The sequence below is a fragment of the Cucurbita moschata genome, unplaced genomic scaffold, assembly GCF_002738365.1.
Source record: "Cucurbita moschata cultivar Rifu unplaced genomic scaffold, Cmos_1.0 Cmo_Scf00005, whole genome shotgun sequence".
Lineage (NCBI taxonomy): Eukaryota > Viridiplantae > Streptophyta > Magnoliopsida > Cucurbitales > Cucurbitaceae > Cucurbita > Cucurbita moschata.
This window is the reverse complement of record NW_019268521.1, coordinates 6,585,892-6,599,080: the sequence shown is the minus strand read 5'-3', so window position 1 is coordinate 6,599,080 and position 13,189 is coordinate 6,585,892. Positions and strand designations below refer to the sequence as shown.

The 13,189-nt window shown below is 38.6% G+C and overlaps 2 protein-coding genes across 2 annotated transcripts; one reads left to right on the top strand and one right to left on the bottom strand.

Moving 5' to 3' along the window:
- The first annotated feature begins 2,850 nt into the window (after positions 1 to 2,850).
- On the top strand, positions 2,851 to 6,117 carry LOC111443427 (CO(2)-response secreted protease). The gene is made up of 9 exons (XM_023081237.1): positions 2,851 to 3,075; positions 3,160 to 3,422; positions 3,518 to 3,629; positions 3,785 to 4,301; positions 4,368 to 4,468; positions 4,568 to 4,813; positions 4,910 to 5,024; positions 5,131 to 5,341; positions 5,422 to 6,117. Exons 1-9 carry the CDS (start codon positions 2,903 to 2,905, stop codon positions 6,000 to 6,002), a joined length of 2,319 nt encoding a protein of 772 aa, XP_022937005.1. The 5' UTR covers positions 2,851 to 2,902; the 3' UTR covers positions 6,003 to 6,117.
- Positions 6,118 to 7,309: 1,192 nt separating this feature from the next.
- On the bottom strand, positions 7,310 to 11,923 carry LOC111443309 (protein FREE1-like). The gene is made up of 10 exons (XM_023081077.1): positions 10,848 to 11,923; positions 10,506 to 10,592; positions 10,281 to 10,412; positions 9,098 to 9,229; positions 8,935 to 9,000; positions 8,735 to 8,845; positions 8,347 to 8,439; positions 8,184 to 8,214; positions 7,963 to 8,033; positions 7,310 to 7,706 (listed from the first exon to the last, which is right to left on the bottom strand). Exons 1-10 carry the CDS (start codon positions 11,814 to 11,816, stop codon positions 7,629 to 7,631), a joined length of 1,770 nt encoding a protein of 589 aa, XP_022936845.1. The 5' UTR covers positions 11,817 to 11,923; the 3' UTR covers positions 7,310 to 7,628.
- Positions 11,924 to 13,189: the final 1,266 nt, after the last annotated feature.

The window sequence follows — 13,189 nt, the reverse complement described above, 5'->3', positions numbered from 1 at the left end:
GCATTGGGAGATGAGAAGAAACGAAAAGAAGGGTGTTATGTTCCCTACCGTGATAGCAAGTTGACACGTTTGCTACATGCATGCCTTTTTTATTTTTTATTTGATTCGAAAAAATACTGTAGTTCACTGGGAAGAAGAAGCTTCGGTGGCAAGTTGCAAAGCTTCTTAACCAACCAACCAGAACACAGTAAGTACTCTATTATGCTAATTTATTGGAAATGAATCCGGATCTGTATGCAGCTTGAACTTGTAATGCTTTCGAACATCAAGTCGTTTCAATTAATAAAATAGGTTGAGAGTATACCGCGTTTGTAATTATCAACCTAATGACAGCCTTAATATTTGATTATGAAAATTTAAAGATGTCTCTCGTCCTTTATTCTCACATCTTATCCCCTCTAAACAGTTTTAGCCTTGATCTGAAAATTTTCCTACATGAAAATTGCAGAACTCGGTTTTGCAAAAGTATGCAGAAGTATGTCGGACTACAGTATGAAGAAGTATGAACAAGTATGCAGAAGTACTTGTTAGGTTAACGACATAGAAATATGCAGAAGTATGTTGCATAACTCAGCTTTGCAGAAATATGCAGAAGTATGCCGGACTACTATGAAGAAGTATGCAGAAGTATGCCGAAGTATGCCGGACTACTCTGAAGAAGTATGCAGAAGTAAGAAGAAGTATGCCGGATTACAATATGCAGAAGTATGCCGGACTATAGTATGAAGAAATATGCAGAAATATGCCAGATTACAGTATGCAGAAGTATTGAGAGTTAGATTCTGAAATTTGAGTATGTTAATCTAGAGAGGATTGCGCTCATAATTGGTGAATGAAGTCGTGATGGATTTAGATTGGAAAAAGGAGTTTCTAAGGTGTGTGACTAAAATTGTGTTGGGTCACTCATTTCGTAATGATATCATATTGACAAGGTAAAATTAGAGGTATGTCATTGATACAATGCAATCTATTTGCTCTTGGGGAGAAGAAACAACTTTGGTGGGACTTACGTTTGGAGGATACCTCTTGTTAAAGGTAGATTTAAAATTGGAATGAGCTTAGTCACCTTTTCTTCATTTCTCTATTATTTGTTTGTTATTTGCTCCTCACCCTTTCTTCATTTATCTGCCACTATTTCTCTAGTCAGATATACGTAAGCGGGTTCATTTCTGGGTAAGAACGATGTAAATAGATGATAAATAGTTGTGATGTAAGCTCTAGGGAATTTATCCATAGCTATCATAGTACTTTCTAACCAAACAATTTTATCATTTGTGCGGTTTCCTCAACAAAATGGAAGAAAAAAGAGGTCCTTCAGGCGAGTCATATTTATGTACGGCTACCGTTATATACTTGAAGAAGAAGAAGAAGAAAAACAAATCTTTGTGTGAAAATATCATAATTTTGTTCTCCCAAGGGTTCAAGTACTCGCTGGTTAGGATCGGATAATACACGTTACTTACTAGCGTCTAGCTGCTAACTCTCTCTTCTTCCATGCGTCACACCATTTGTTGTCATTCTCATCTTGGCAGTTTTAAGAGGCTAGTTTTTGGGATACAAAGAATGAGTTTATTTATTATTCCAATCGTGAAAGAAGGGAAGAAGGTTTAGGTCGGGAATCCTCGTGTTAGAACACTCACAAAAATGGCTTCTAGTGGGTGTCTTTGTCGCCTTTACCAAATCTTTTTTGTGAGGTTACTCACTTCTCCCCTTATTTTGTCCCAAAACCTGGAAAGCCATTGCGTCTTTATTTGAATTTAGGCTGCTTTACTTGATTTGCATTTCTTAGGGGGCTATTTAGACAGTAGTTCATTAACAACTTATAAAAAAAAAAAAAAAAAAAAACTAAGAGTTAAGTAAGAGTCCAATATTGCAGAGCACAAACAAGAAATTGGTGTACACAATCATTGCCTGATGAGTCCATCATCTCGAGTATTGCAAAGAAGTTTGAAGAAATGTTGGATGTTGAAAGTGGAGAATTAACAATATTAGCCAAAAATATATATATATATATATATATATGAAGTGCCTGAATGGGTTGCAGTGGGCGCACCAAATCCAGAACTCTCTTCTTCTATCACACCTCATCATCAAAATTATTATTTAATATTTCGAAACATTAAATTTAACTCTCTTCTTCTATCACACCTCATCATCAAAATTATTATTTAATATTTCAAAACATTAAATTTACTAAACTTAAGGAAAGAAAAGAGGATTCTATTCGATAAATATGCATATGATGGTGGAAACGGGGAAGATAAGGAAGGTGAAGAGTTTTATATTTAAACAACCCATTGTGGTGTGTAATGGACTTATCGTTTTATATTTTATCGTGCGCTGATGATCAACACATGAACGACGGGTTTCGACAAGGGCAACATTTTAAAATATCCGTATGAGTTTATAACAACACTCAACCTCCACCATCATTTACAAACATCAATTCGGCATGAATCCCTAAAACAAGCCATCAAAATTCTTCACAATCTTGATTTTCAAGTGACCCAACAAAATTAACACGGCAATGAACTTGATTGGGTTCTATAATTTGTTACCAAAATAAAAACAAGCATCCTCTATCCCCTTCATTCATCCATTCTAATATGCATATAAAAAAAAGGAAAAATCTTACCTGTGATCGCCAAATCTCCACCATCGCCACTGTCATCAGTCCGCCACCATTTTAACCATGGCGCACTACGTGTGGATAGGAAAAAAGCTCGACATTTCGGCAGTGCGCGTGCTCTCATCAATGAAACCCACCAACTCATCATGACTTTCCATTCTTCTCGACCACCAGTTTCCATCTGCAAGAACATATAAATTAGCACTCAGCGAGCAGAACAGCTTTGAAATCCAAGGAACTAATTACCCATTTCAAAACAGAAGCCAACCCGCCATGCAAACCATTTCTTCTTGTGTCTTCCTTTTGGTTTGTGTCATCTTCTTGCTTCTTTCTGAAAATGCTAAAATAGCTGCTGCTGCAGCTGGGAACAATGGCGTTTATATCGTCTACATGGGATCCGCGTCCAGGACTGATTTCCTTCGCCTTCTTACCTCTGTCAACAGGCGGTAAAGCTTAATAAATATCCCAATTTCTTAAAGCAAATTTAAAATCTCACACATATTATGCCCTGTTTCTTGTGTGGTACGTAGGAATGGAAACGCAGTGGTGCGGACTTATAAACATGGGTTCACAGGATTCGCAGCTCGTCTGTCAGAGCAGGAAGCCCATGCCATGAGACAAAGGCCTGGAGTTGTTTCGGTCTTCCCAGATCCAATACTGAAGCTCCACACAACTCATTCATGGGATTTCTTGGTCAGTCAGACAAGCGTCAAAATCGACAGCGCTCCCAAGGCAGATCCCCCGACCTCTTCCTCTCAGCCGTTCGATACCATTATCGGCATCTTGGACACCGGTAACTAAATATGTAACAATATATCAACCATTAATTCTCTGCACTGCACCGTATAACAAGTTGGCACGGTTCTAACAACTCGCCGGAAAATTTAGGTATCTGGCCGGAATCCGAGAGTTTTAGAGACGAGGGCATGCCTCCGATACCGTCGAGGTGGAAAGGTACGTGCATGGCTGGCGATGACTTCACTTCCTCCAACTGTAACAGGTAAGTGTTGCTAAAAATCCATAGCTATTTAAAAGTTTCGATAATAACTTAAAATTAAAAAAAAAAAAAAAAACAATTTAAAGATGGAAGCTGTTAGTGAATAAAAAATCATGGAACTATCGTGTGTGTGTGTTTGACATGTTTTGTCGGGTCAGAAAAATCATTGGAGCAAGATTTTACGAAAGTTCTGAGAGCGACGGGATAAGGTTCCACTCACCTCGAGACGGAGCTGGACATGGAACCCACGTGGCTTCAACAGCGGCCGGCAGTGCCGTGGCTAATGCATCCTACTATGGCCTCGCAGCCGGGACGGCCAAGGGCGGCTCCCCCGGCTCAAGGATCGCCATGTATAGAGTCTGTATGGCCGATGGTTGTCATGGATCGTCAATCCTGGCAGCGTTTGATGATGCCATTAACGATGGGGTCGATGTATTATCCTTATCTCTCGGTGCGCCCAACTACTACAAACCGGAATTGACGACCGACCCCATTGCCATCGGAGCCTTTCATGCAGTTGAGAAGGGGATTACAGTTGTCTGCTCTGCTGGAAACGACGGCCCCACTCCGGGATCGGTGGTGAACGACGCGCCATGGATTCTAACAGTGGCTGCCTCCACCATTGATAGGGATTTTGAGTCTGATGTTGTGCTGGGCAACAAAAAAGTGATCAAGGTAATTTAAATTCCTTCACCGCGTTAAGTTATCTCAAATAAACTGACCCAATGAAATATAATTCAGGGAGAAGGTATAAATTTCTCTGCTCTTGAAAGCTCTCCTGTATACCCGCTGATACATGGCAAATCGGCCAACAAATCGAGTACCAGTGAAGACAGTGCGAGGTATGTAAGAGATGAGACATTATATGATGCTGCTGCTGGCTAATAAGATTCCTCATTAAGCTCTCTGATGAGTCCTCTGGCTGTTGTGTCTCTGTTTAGGATTTGTTCTGAAGGCTCCATGGACGAAGCTCTTGTGAAGGGGAAGATAGTTATTTGTGAGAGCAGTGAGGAAGGAGGCGGTTCCTATTGGCAAGGTCAGGCTGAGACAGTGGAGAGCCTTGGAGGGGTCGGGATAGTTCTGATTGATGACCAAACAAAGCTAGTGGCAGAGAAATTTACTTCTCCCATCACCGCTATTAGCTCAAAGGATGGCGATGAGGTCCTTGCCTATGTTCACTCAAGCAGGTAAAAGTTCAAACCATCCTCTGTTTAATCATCCTGGGTACAAAACTTGAACTTCGTGGTCTTCAATGGCCTAACCGAGTTTGATATTTTCTGAAGGAACCCAGTTGCTACAATCCTGCCCACCCTGACCGTAATAAACTATAAGCCAGCGCCCGCTATAGCATACTTTTCATCCAGAGGGCCCAATCCCGCAGTATTAAACATGATCAAGGTAAGGCAGCCTTCAAAGGGAAGAAGGAAGGATGAGGGGAAAGATTATATATTTGCCCTTCATCAACAAAATTTCAATCTAAATTTTAGATTTAACTGTGATGCAGCCGGACATATCAGCACCAGGAGTGAACATTCTTGCAGCCTGGCTTGGAAATGACACGAACTCTACTCCGCAACCAGAAAATTCGCCGCTCTTCAATGTGATCTCAGGAACTTCAATGTCCTGCCCGCATGTCTCCGGCGTAGTAGCCATGGTAAAATCTCAAAACCCCACATGGAGTCCCTCAGCAATCAAGTCGGCCATCATGACAACAGGCAAGGAATTGACCTCACTAAATTTTTTGTTGAATTGAACATGTTTACTGATGAGCAATTTTCTCACGAAAACTTCACAGCAATCCAAACGAATAACTTGGAATCACCGATGACTTTGGATACGGGATCAGTAGCTACACCTTATGATTATGGGGCAGGAGAGATATCAACCACCGGAGCATTAAAACCAGGACTAGTCTATGAAACTAGTACAACTGACTACTTAATCTACCTTTGTGGCCGAGGCTATAACCGGTCCACCATAAAGAGCATCGCAAATACTGTTCCTGATGGGTTTGATTGCCCCAAGGATTCTAATGCAGACTACATATCCAACATGAACTACCCAACAATAGCAGTGTCCGAATTGAAAGGCAGCGAAAGCAAGAAAATAGTGAGAACAGTTACAAATGTTGGTGGTGATGGTGCAACAGTTTACAAAGTCAGTGTGGACGCACCTGGGGAAGTAGATGTCAAAGTGATTCCAGAGAAATTGGAATTTTCAAAGAACAATCAGAAGCAGAGTTACAAAGTGGTGTTCACCTCAACTGTGTCCACACTGAAGAAAGAAGCCTTTGGTTCAATAACTTGGAGCAATGGAAAACATCGAGTCCGGAGTCCATTTGTGGTAACCAGTGAGAGTAGTAAGTCAGAAGATTAGAGAACTAATTGCAATTAACCAGCTCGAAAGTTGTGTAGTGCTCAAAGTCATCTGTTTCAGTTTGAACTATGTTGCCTTCTGAATAAACGAAGTTGATGATGTTTTAGATGTCTAACTTGCTTGCTTGAACGGCCTTCATCCTTAGAAGAAAACTAATAATAATCAAAATTGATGGTTGAAGGAACCGTGAATAGGAATAAATACTAAGATTGTCAGATGGAGCTGAGTGATAAAATGAACATGAACAACACTGTATTTAAGACTCCCAATTTTGGCGACGGGGATTGTGGACTATGGATGTAAGATTCAAGCAAATGGACTCAGTAACAAATTTCTTAAGAGTATCAGCCCCTGTATAACATCATGTTTAGACTGTTGATGATCCAGTAAAATCTAATAGCCATGTCCGTCTTCAGATTTTCGAAGTTTTCTCCACTTGTTTATCAAACAGGGGAAAAATTTTACAGTCGAAACCAATTAGGAAAAATTGAAACTAAACTTTCTCGCAATTCCTACCTCTAAATTCGGAGAGGAAAAAGAAGAATTTACCAGGACGATTAAATTTGCGAAGTCGATGTGCCTATTACAGTATTCAGTGACGTTACATAAGATTTAACTCTGACGTTTGGGATGAGGATTTCGTCGTTCTCATTCATCATAATCCCTTGACGGTGTGGACATGGGTGAGCTACCTCCTCCTCATCCGTTTCGTCGGCAATCTTCATATTTAAACCTCCTCCTCATCCGTTTCGTCGGCAATCTTCATATTTAAACCTCCTCCTCATCCGTTTCGTCGGCAATCTTCATATTTAAACCTCCTCCCTACCGTTCTTTGAGATGCACAAAGAAAGCTCTGCGCTCCGTAGAACAAGGAAGTTGAGAAAACAGCGGGAAAAATGGAATGGAAGAAAAGAGGTTAAATTATAGAAAATAAAAGTTCGTTAGGTAAGCTATTTCAAAAAGAGAAATAAATACTAAATTTTCAATATAATTGTTGATAATTTTACACCAATTTTTGTTCTTTATTTAAAGTAAAATATATTTTTAAAACAATTTCAAATTCTAAATTTAAACTCAAAATATAATTTAATTAATAAAATAAAAAAGATTTCAAACTCGTTAAACCAATCACTTTACATATATATCTATTTAAACGAAGAATGAGGGAGGGGTAGAACATTTCTTCCGATTAGATAAATGGAGTCAGATTATATATTTTCATCCCCGCCCCCACCCAGTCTCCAACATATACTAAAAATTGATAATCATAATTAATCAATCACATAATTATGGACAAGAATGAAGGATTATGCGACCAAACTAAAAGTACCACAGCATTGATGGATTGGATACAAATAGTAGTGTTAAAAGGAAGATGAGCTAAGAATTGGAAAGAAGGGCCTAGCTTACTTTGTACATAATATAAAATAGCCGTGTGTTTCACAAAGACAAACTCCATTTACAAAACAATAGTACGGAATCACAACTGACATCAAATTATAGAGGCTCGAGGCCTTCAGAGAGAGAGAGAGAGAGAGAGAGAGAGAGAGAAGCCCAATTATTAGGAAAATATGATAATGAAGAAGCCACTCTACCCCAAACCACATCCCTAAACGAACGGTGGAGTCAGTGAGCGCTGACAAGGAATGGATGCTGGCAAACCCCACACTCAATGGTCTCGGAACCTGAGCTTGGAACCTGCACCTGTAATGGTTCGTATACACATAAATTTATCATTACTGCACTACTCCATAACATGCTCCACATCAACTAATTTTCTTCAAGCCTTAAAGGGACCGTGTGTTGATCAAGATTTCATGGCAATCACAATCTCCACCACACTTGAATACAACATTATTTGGAATCCCCTAACTATAACCAACTCCTTAACAAAACACTTTTCTAAGCACTCTAAATAAATCAATTTATAAGCATAAACCAAAAAAAGAAGATATCAAACCTGTAAATGCACAGTACAAGTAGGACATGCAACTTCCTTCATACGTTTCCCAGATCCATCAGACTTGGATCCTGTGGCATTTCATGGAAGTGACAATAATATTAGTGCTTATTCTCCTATATAAGAAAAAAACACTTAAAACAATAACAACCCCAAATATTAATAGAGGAGCAGCAAGCTAGCAGTGTATTTAAATTATTGATTCCCGAACAACAAATTACCTGATGACCTACGGTTTCTCTCCATTTCATCCTACGACAACAGAAAAGTACAATAAAATTAGATTGATGAAATAAGAAAGATATGATTTTTTTTCTTTTATTGATGAATATCTCTAGGAAAGGGCGTTCAACTACAGAAATCACAATGCTCAATAAGCAATACCTTAAGTTTTTTGGCAAGATCCTCATGGCTATGCAACCCTACAGGATTACTAGTCAGATCCTTGGCATTAGCGAGCCTCTGAGTCACTTCCGCCTGAAAACAAGAAAAGACATGTTAAGAGCCAACACACTAATGCCTGCTTGCTAATTGATCACCAGCTAATCCAATACATAAACCCGCATCATCCACACTTCCCAATAAGCCCGGGCGGGAAGAATAATAATAACGTTTTAGTTGTCAAAGAGGGAAAAAAAAAAATTCAACAGAAGTTTTTCTTAGAAACATATTTAATGGATATATGGTATTAAAAATCAACAAATTTCTATACAAGTTTTTCTTAACAATAATAATAATAATACCAAATAAATCAAAGTTATGCATAACGTACCATGCATCTGTCACAAACTCGAACTTGAGGAGCATTCTCCTCAGCAGTCAGAGCTGTTCTACCTTGCGTACATTTATCACAGAAGATGTCTCCACAATTTCTGCAGTGATGCTGAGAAAAAAGTTGAAACACTGAGATCCATTAAATAAAAAAGGCAGTTTAATGAACCATATTCTATAATTATTAGAAAAAAAATCTACCCTTCGGACAAAAGCCCCAAAGTCTGACCCACAGGCTGTACACTTCGTGACTGCTTCATCAGGTACCTAGAAACGGAAACAGAAAAGGCAATGTAAATGCATATACCCTCAGACAATCTTAAAATCAACAAGCTGATAATTAATGACAACTCTGTCAAGATACCCAATGATCTTTCTCCTCGTTGCCTGGTTTTATCAGGTTCACCCAATCAACCAACCCTTTCTTCTTCTCTGTAGGCTGCTCAGGCGCCTTAAAAGATTCAGAAGGCCTACTTCTTCCACCCATTTCCTTAAACTGTGTTTTTTAAAATAATAATAATAATAATAAATAAATAAAAGAATCATATCAAGTTACAACTACTAATATCTAGAATAACTAGCTAATAACAGACCGTAAAAGTACCCAATCTCAATGAAAAGAAGTCAACATTATTGTGCATCAAGAATCTAAGACTCAGACGGTGAGATCTCACATTGTTTTGGGGAGGAGAACAAAACATTTTTTATAAGAGTGTGAAAAACTCTCTCTAGCAAACACGTTTTGAAAACCTTGAGGGGATGCCTGAAAGGGAAAGTTCAAAGAGGAAAATATCTGCTAGCGGTGGGCTTGGGCTGTTAAAGTTAGTATCAGAGCCAGACACCGGCGATGTGCCAGCAAGGAGGCTGAACCCCAAAAAGGGGTGGACACGAGGCGGTGTGCCAGCAAGAACGCTGGGCCCGGCAGGGAGGTGGATTGGAGGTCCCACATCGATTAGAGAAGGGAACGAGTGCCAATGAGGACGCTAGGCCCTAAAGGGGAGTGGATTGTGAGATTCCACATCGGTTGGGGAGGAGAACGAAACATTCTTTATAAGGGTGTAGAAACCTCTCCCTAGTAGACGTGTTTTAAAAATGTTGAGGGGAAGCCCGAAAGGGAAAGCACAAAGAAGACAATATTTGCTAGCGGTGGGCTTGGGCTATTATACAGATTGATCGGTGTGTATCTATGATATGTGCACACTGTACTGGTATTAAATAGAAGTTGCCTTGAGACTTTTTATAGCCACAGAACGAAAGGATCTAAAAGATAAACTAGAACACTCATCCATCATACCATGATAAGTGATAACTATTCCCAAATACACTTATACACCAAAGGGGTATGGCAAAGGCAATTCCTTACAGCTCAAAAATGTCTTGAAATCACAAATGCATAGATTAGCAGGGTTAGGAATTCTAAAGAGAATGCTTCTAATGCAAATGGTTAAATGTGTATCTTGAAATAACAAGAGGGTTAGAAAACACTAAATAAACTTCAAATCATTTTCTTAAGTTAAAGACCAAGGAAAACAGGTAGGGATTATAACCTGTACAGTTGCAGCAGTCACCGTGTCCAGAAGCGTGTTGGTGGTGTACTTGTTTGACTGTAATCTAATACGCCGTGGCTCAATATCCACAGAGCTCTTGGACCAGAAAGCCAGGGTAGAAGAATCATACACCTTGCAAACATAAATAAAAGATAACAAACCATATGATAAGTCCATGGTAGCGAATTCCAAGGAAACCATAAATAATCTAGCATCCCCACTTACTTCACATCTAGTGATGGTCTCAAGAGGATATATCCTTAACGTTCGACTAGAATTTGGATCAAGCATACGAATGCCATCTAGACCAACCTGGAAATGATTACAAAAGAGAGTAAATAACCAAGTCCTATTGTTGTGCTAAAATAACTTAATAACAATTAAACTATGTTGGAGCAAAGAAAATATGAAGTGATAACAAAAAACGATGAGAATGTAACAGAAGAACAATTGACAATTTTCATGGGGGTTTTTCTCCTTTAATAAAAAACCAGCCGCCTTCGTGATTCCATTAAATAAATGACAATATCTACAACAACAAAATTGTCCTGTGACAGCATGAAATACCTGACAAAGTACATCCATGGTGCTCTGACCTCCACTTTCAGCCAAGAGCTTCACCCGGAACTTCTGCACCCAATTTTTGACGTCTTCTTGAGCTTCCACCTTAGGGATCGCCCTAACTACTTTCAGTGAACTCGCCGGCGGATCTTTTTTCGGAGGAATATTTATCGGCCTCCCATAATCGTCAAAAGCAGGCGTCGCGGCAGACCACGTCGAAGACTTAGAAGCCGTACCACGAGCTCCATAAGGCTCAACTTTGCCACCTTGGTAAGCATAGACTCCATCGCCATAACCGTCATCATAGCCAGAGTCGAAGCGCGGTGCCGCGTCCTCCGGCCGCTTTCCGTACAACTCCGAACCAAAATCAGACCGACTTCGACCGTAACCTCCATATCTATCATCAGCATATCCGCCTCCCTGATCAAATTTAACCGAACTTTCATATGGATTTTCATACGACGGGGGTGCCAAAGAGCCAAAGGGAGCCGAATACATGGATGAGAACGGAGAATTAGCAGTAGGGGTAGAATTAGAGCTCTGATTCATGGGAATTGAGGAAGGTGGAGGGGGAGCACAATTGGGAGCCGTCTGATGCTGATCGTAGGTTGAGTGATACGATTGCGACTGAGAAGGAGATTGATAAGGCACATGAGACTCAAATGGAGGGAAAGCGGGTGATTGAGGAGTGGGAATGAATGTCTGGGGATTAGAATTGGATGAGGGAGAGTTGAAAAGAGGCGCAGTCGGAGAGGCAGGGAGGGGATCGGGATTCTGGGAATAGGGGGGATAATAAGGGGCATAGCCAGGGTAATCGGAGGCAGCATAATTGGTGGAGAAGGGCGGCGCCGAGGCGTAAGCGCTCTGGTTGCGATCGGGGGGAATGGGAACTGGATTAGGGCTAGGATTAAGGGTAAGGTTTTGAAAATTTTGGTATTGGAAATACGGAGCTGTACCGTAATCTCCGTTCTGCATCGTCGGTGCCGATGAAGCTACGAATGAGAGATTTGGATTCTGCGCTGATCAGGTTCTGGAAATTTCTTTTCGCCCTTACCGGGAAGCTACTCCCAGAACTCAATATATTAGTAATTTTCTTTTTTATTTTAATGGGTTTTATTATTTTTCTCTTTTCAAGGAAGGATTCCGAAACATTCGCGGTCTTTTGCCCTAAGCCACGTCATGTGTGCTTCGAGTAAATTAATAAATTTATAAGTCCTTCTAAATAAATAATTCTAATTTATATAATTGACCAATTGTAACAATGTATTACTCAAAGTCTCCAAAATATTCACTTTTAACCTTTCTTTTTTAAATTCTATTTTCAACCGAATGTTAATTTTTAAAAATCATATTGTTGTAACAGGATTTATTTTTAATAATAAGTGTGTGTATTTTTTCTTAAATTTACAGAGGACTTTTTTAAAAAAGGATTTAATTGTTGTTTGCGTGATGTTAAAGACAATATATAGTTAATTACTAGTTTATAATAGCAATAATAGTAACTGTTTCATATGCATGTAATATATACAATTATAATTTATATTGACTAAATCTAAAATGTTCAAATCTCTAATCTAATCCATAGGTTGAAGAACTAAATTCAAATTAATGTAAATTTCAATATAAAAAAGATGCATTTTATATATTAACTTGCTTTAATTAATTAAAATCATTTAAAATATACATTAGAAAAGTGGAATTAAATTATTAAATTTTATAGAAAAAATAGATTTTGACCTGAAAGTTGTCAAGCTTAAGTGTTTTAATAATTATTCTCAGCTCAAGCTTAGCTAACAGCCAAAAAATTTAGATTTTTTCTCCAAAAATTAATCGATTTTACAATTTATTATTAAAAACATCGAAATTAGAGGACTTCGCGGTGCTTTCGGTGACCCTATCAAACTAAGCATGGGCATTTGATATCATCAAATTAAATAATTTTAACAATAATAATAAATGACTTTAATTTTTAAAATTTATAAATGAGGATTTTTGCAAAGGATTTAATAATTTAGATACTAAAATAATAAAATTTTAAAACTTCAATAAAACAAATATCGAACACACTCAACAGTCCCTCAATAGTTCATACCGACAATCGTATTTAAAGACTTCAAATTTTACTTCTCTAATAGATAAAGAATAAAAATAAAAATTTATAGTTTATTAAACATAAAATTTATATTTGTCGAGAATCTATACAACATAAAAATAAAAAGTTAGACTTCTCAATACAAACTTAAAAGTTTAGATTAAGAGGTTTTTTTAAAAGCTTAGGAACTAAAGGATTCAAAAACAAGCTCACGCAAGTGATGAACATCAGGCATATTTGGGGGGGGGGGGGGGGG

Coding starts and splice junctions, on each gene's coding strand:
- LOC111443309 (XM_023081077.1), bottom strand. CDS start 11,816: ATGCAGAACGGAGATTACGGTACAGCTCCGTATTTCCAATACCAAAAT. Junction 9,230..10,280: donor TGACTGCTGCAACTGTACAG/GTTATAATCCCT, acceptor TAAAAAACACAG/TTTAAGGAAATGGGTGGAAG. Junction 8,034..8,183: donor GAGAAACCGTAGGTCATCAG/GTAATTTGTTGT, acceptor GAAATGCCACAG/GATCCAAGTCTGATGGATCT.
- LOC111443427 (XM_023081237.1), top strand. CDS start 2,903: ATGCAAACCATTTCTTCTTGTGTCTTCCTTTTGGTTTGTGTCATCTTC. Junction 5,025..5,130: donor CAGTATTAAACATGATCAAG/GTAAGGCAGCCT, acceptor ACTGTGATGCAG/CCGGACATATCAGCACCAGG. Junction 5,342..5,421: donor GTCGGCCATCATGACAACAG/GCAAGGAATTGA, acceptor AAAACTTCACAG/CAATCCAAACGAATAACTTG.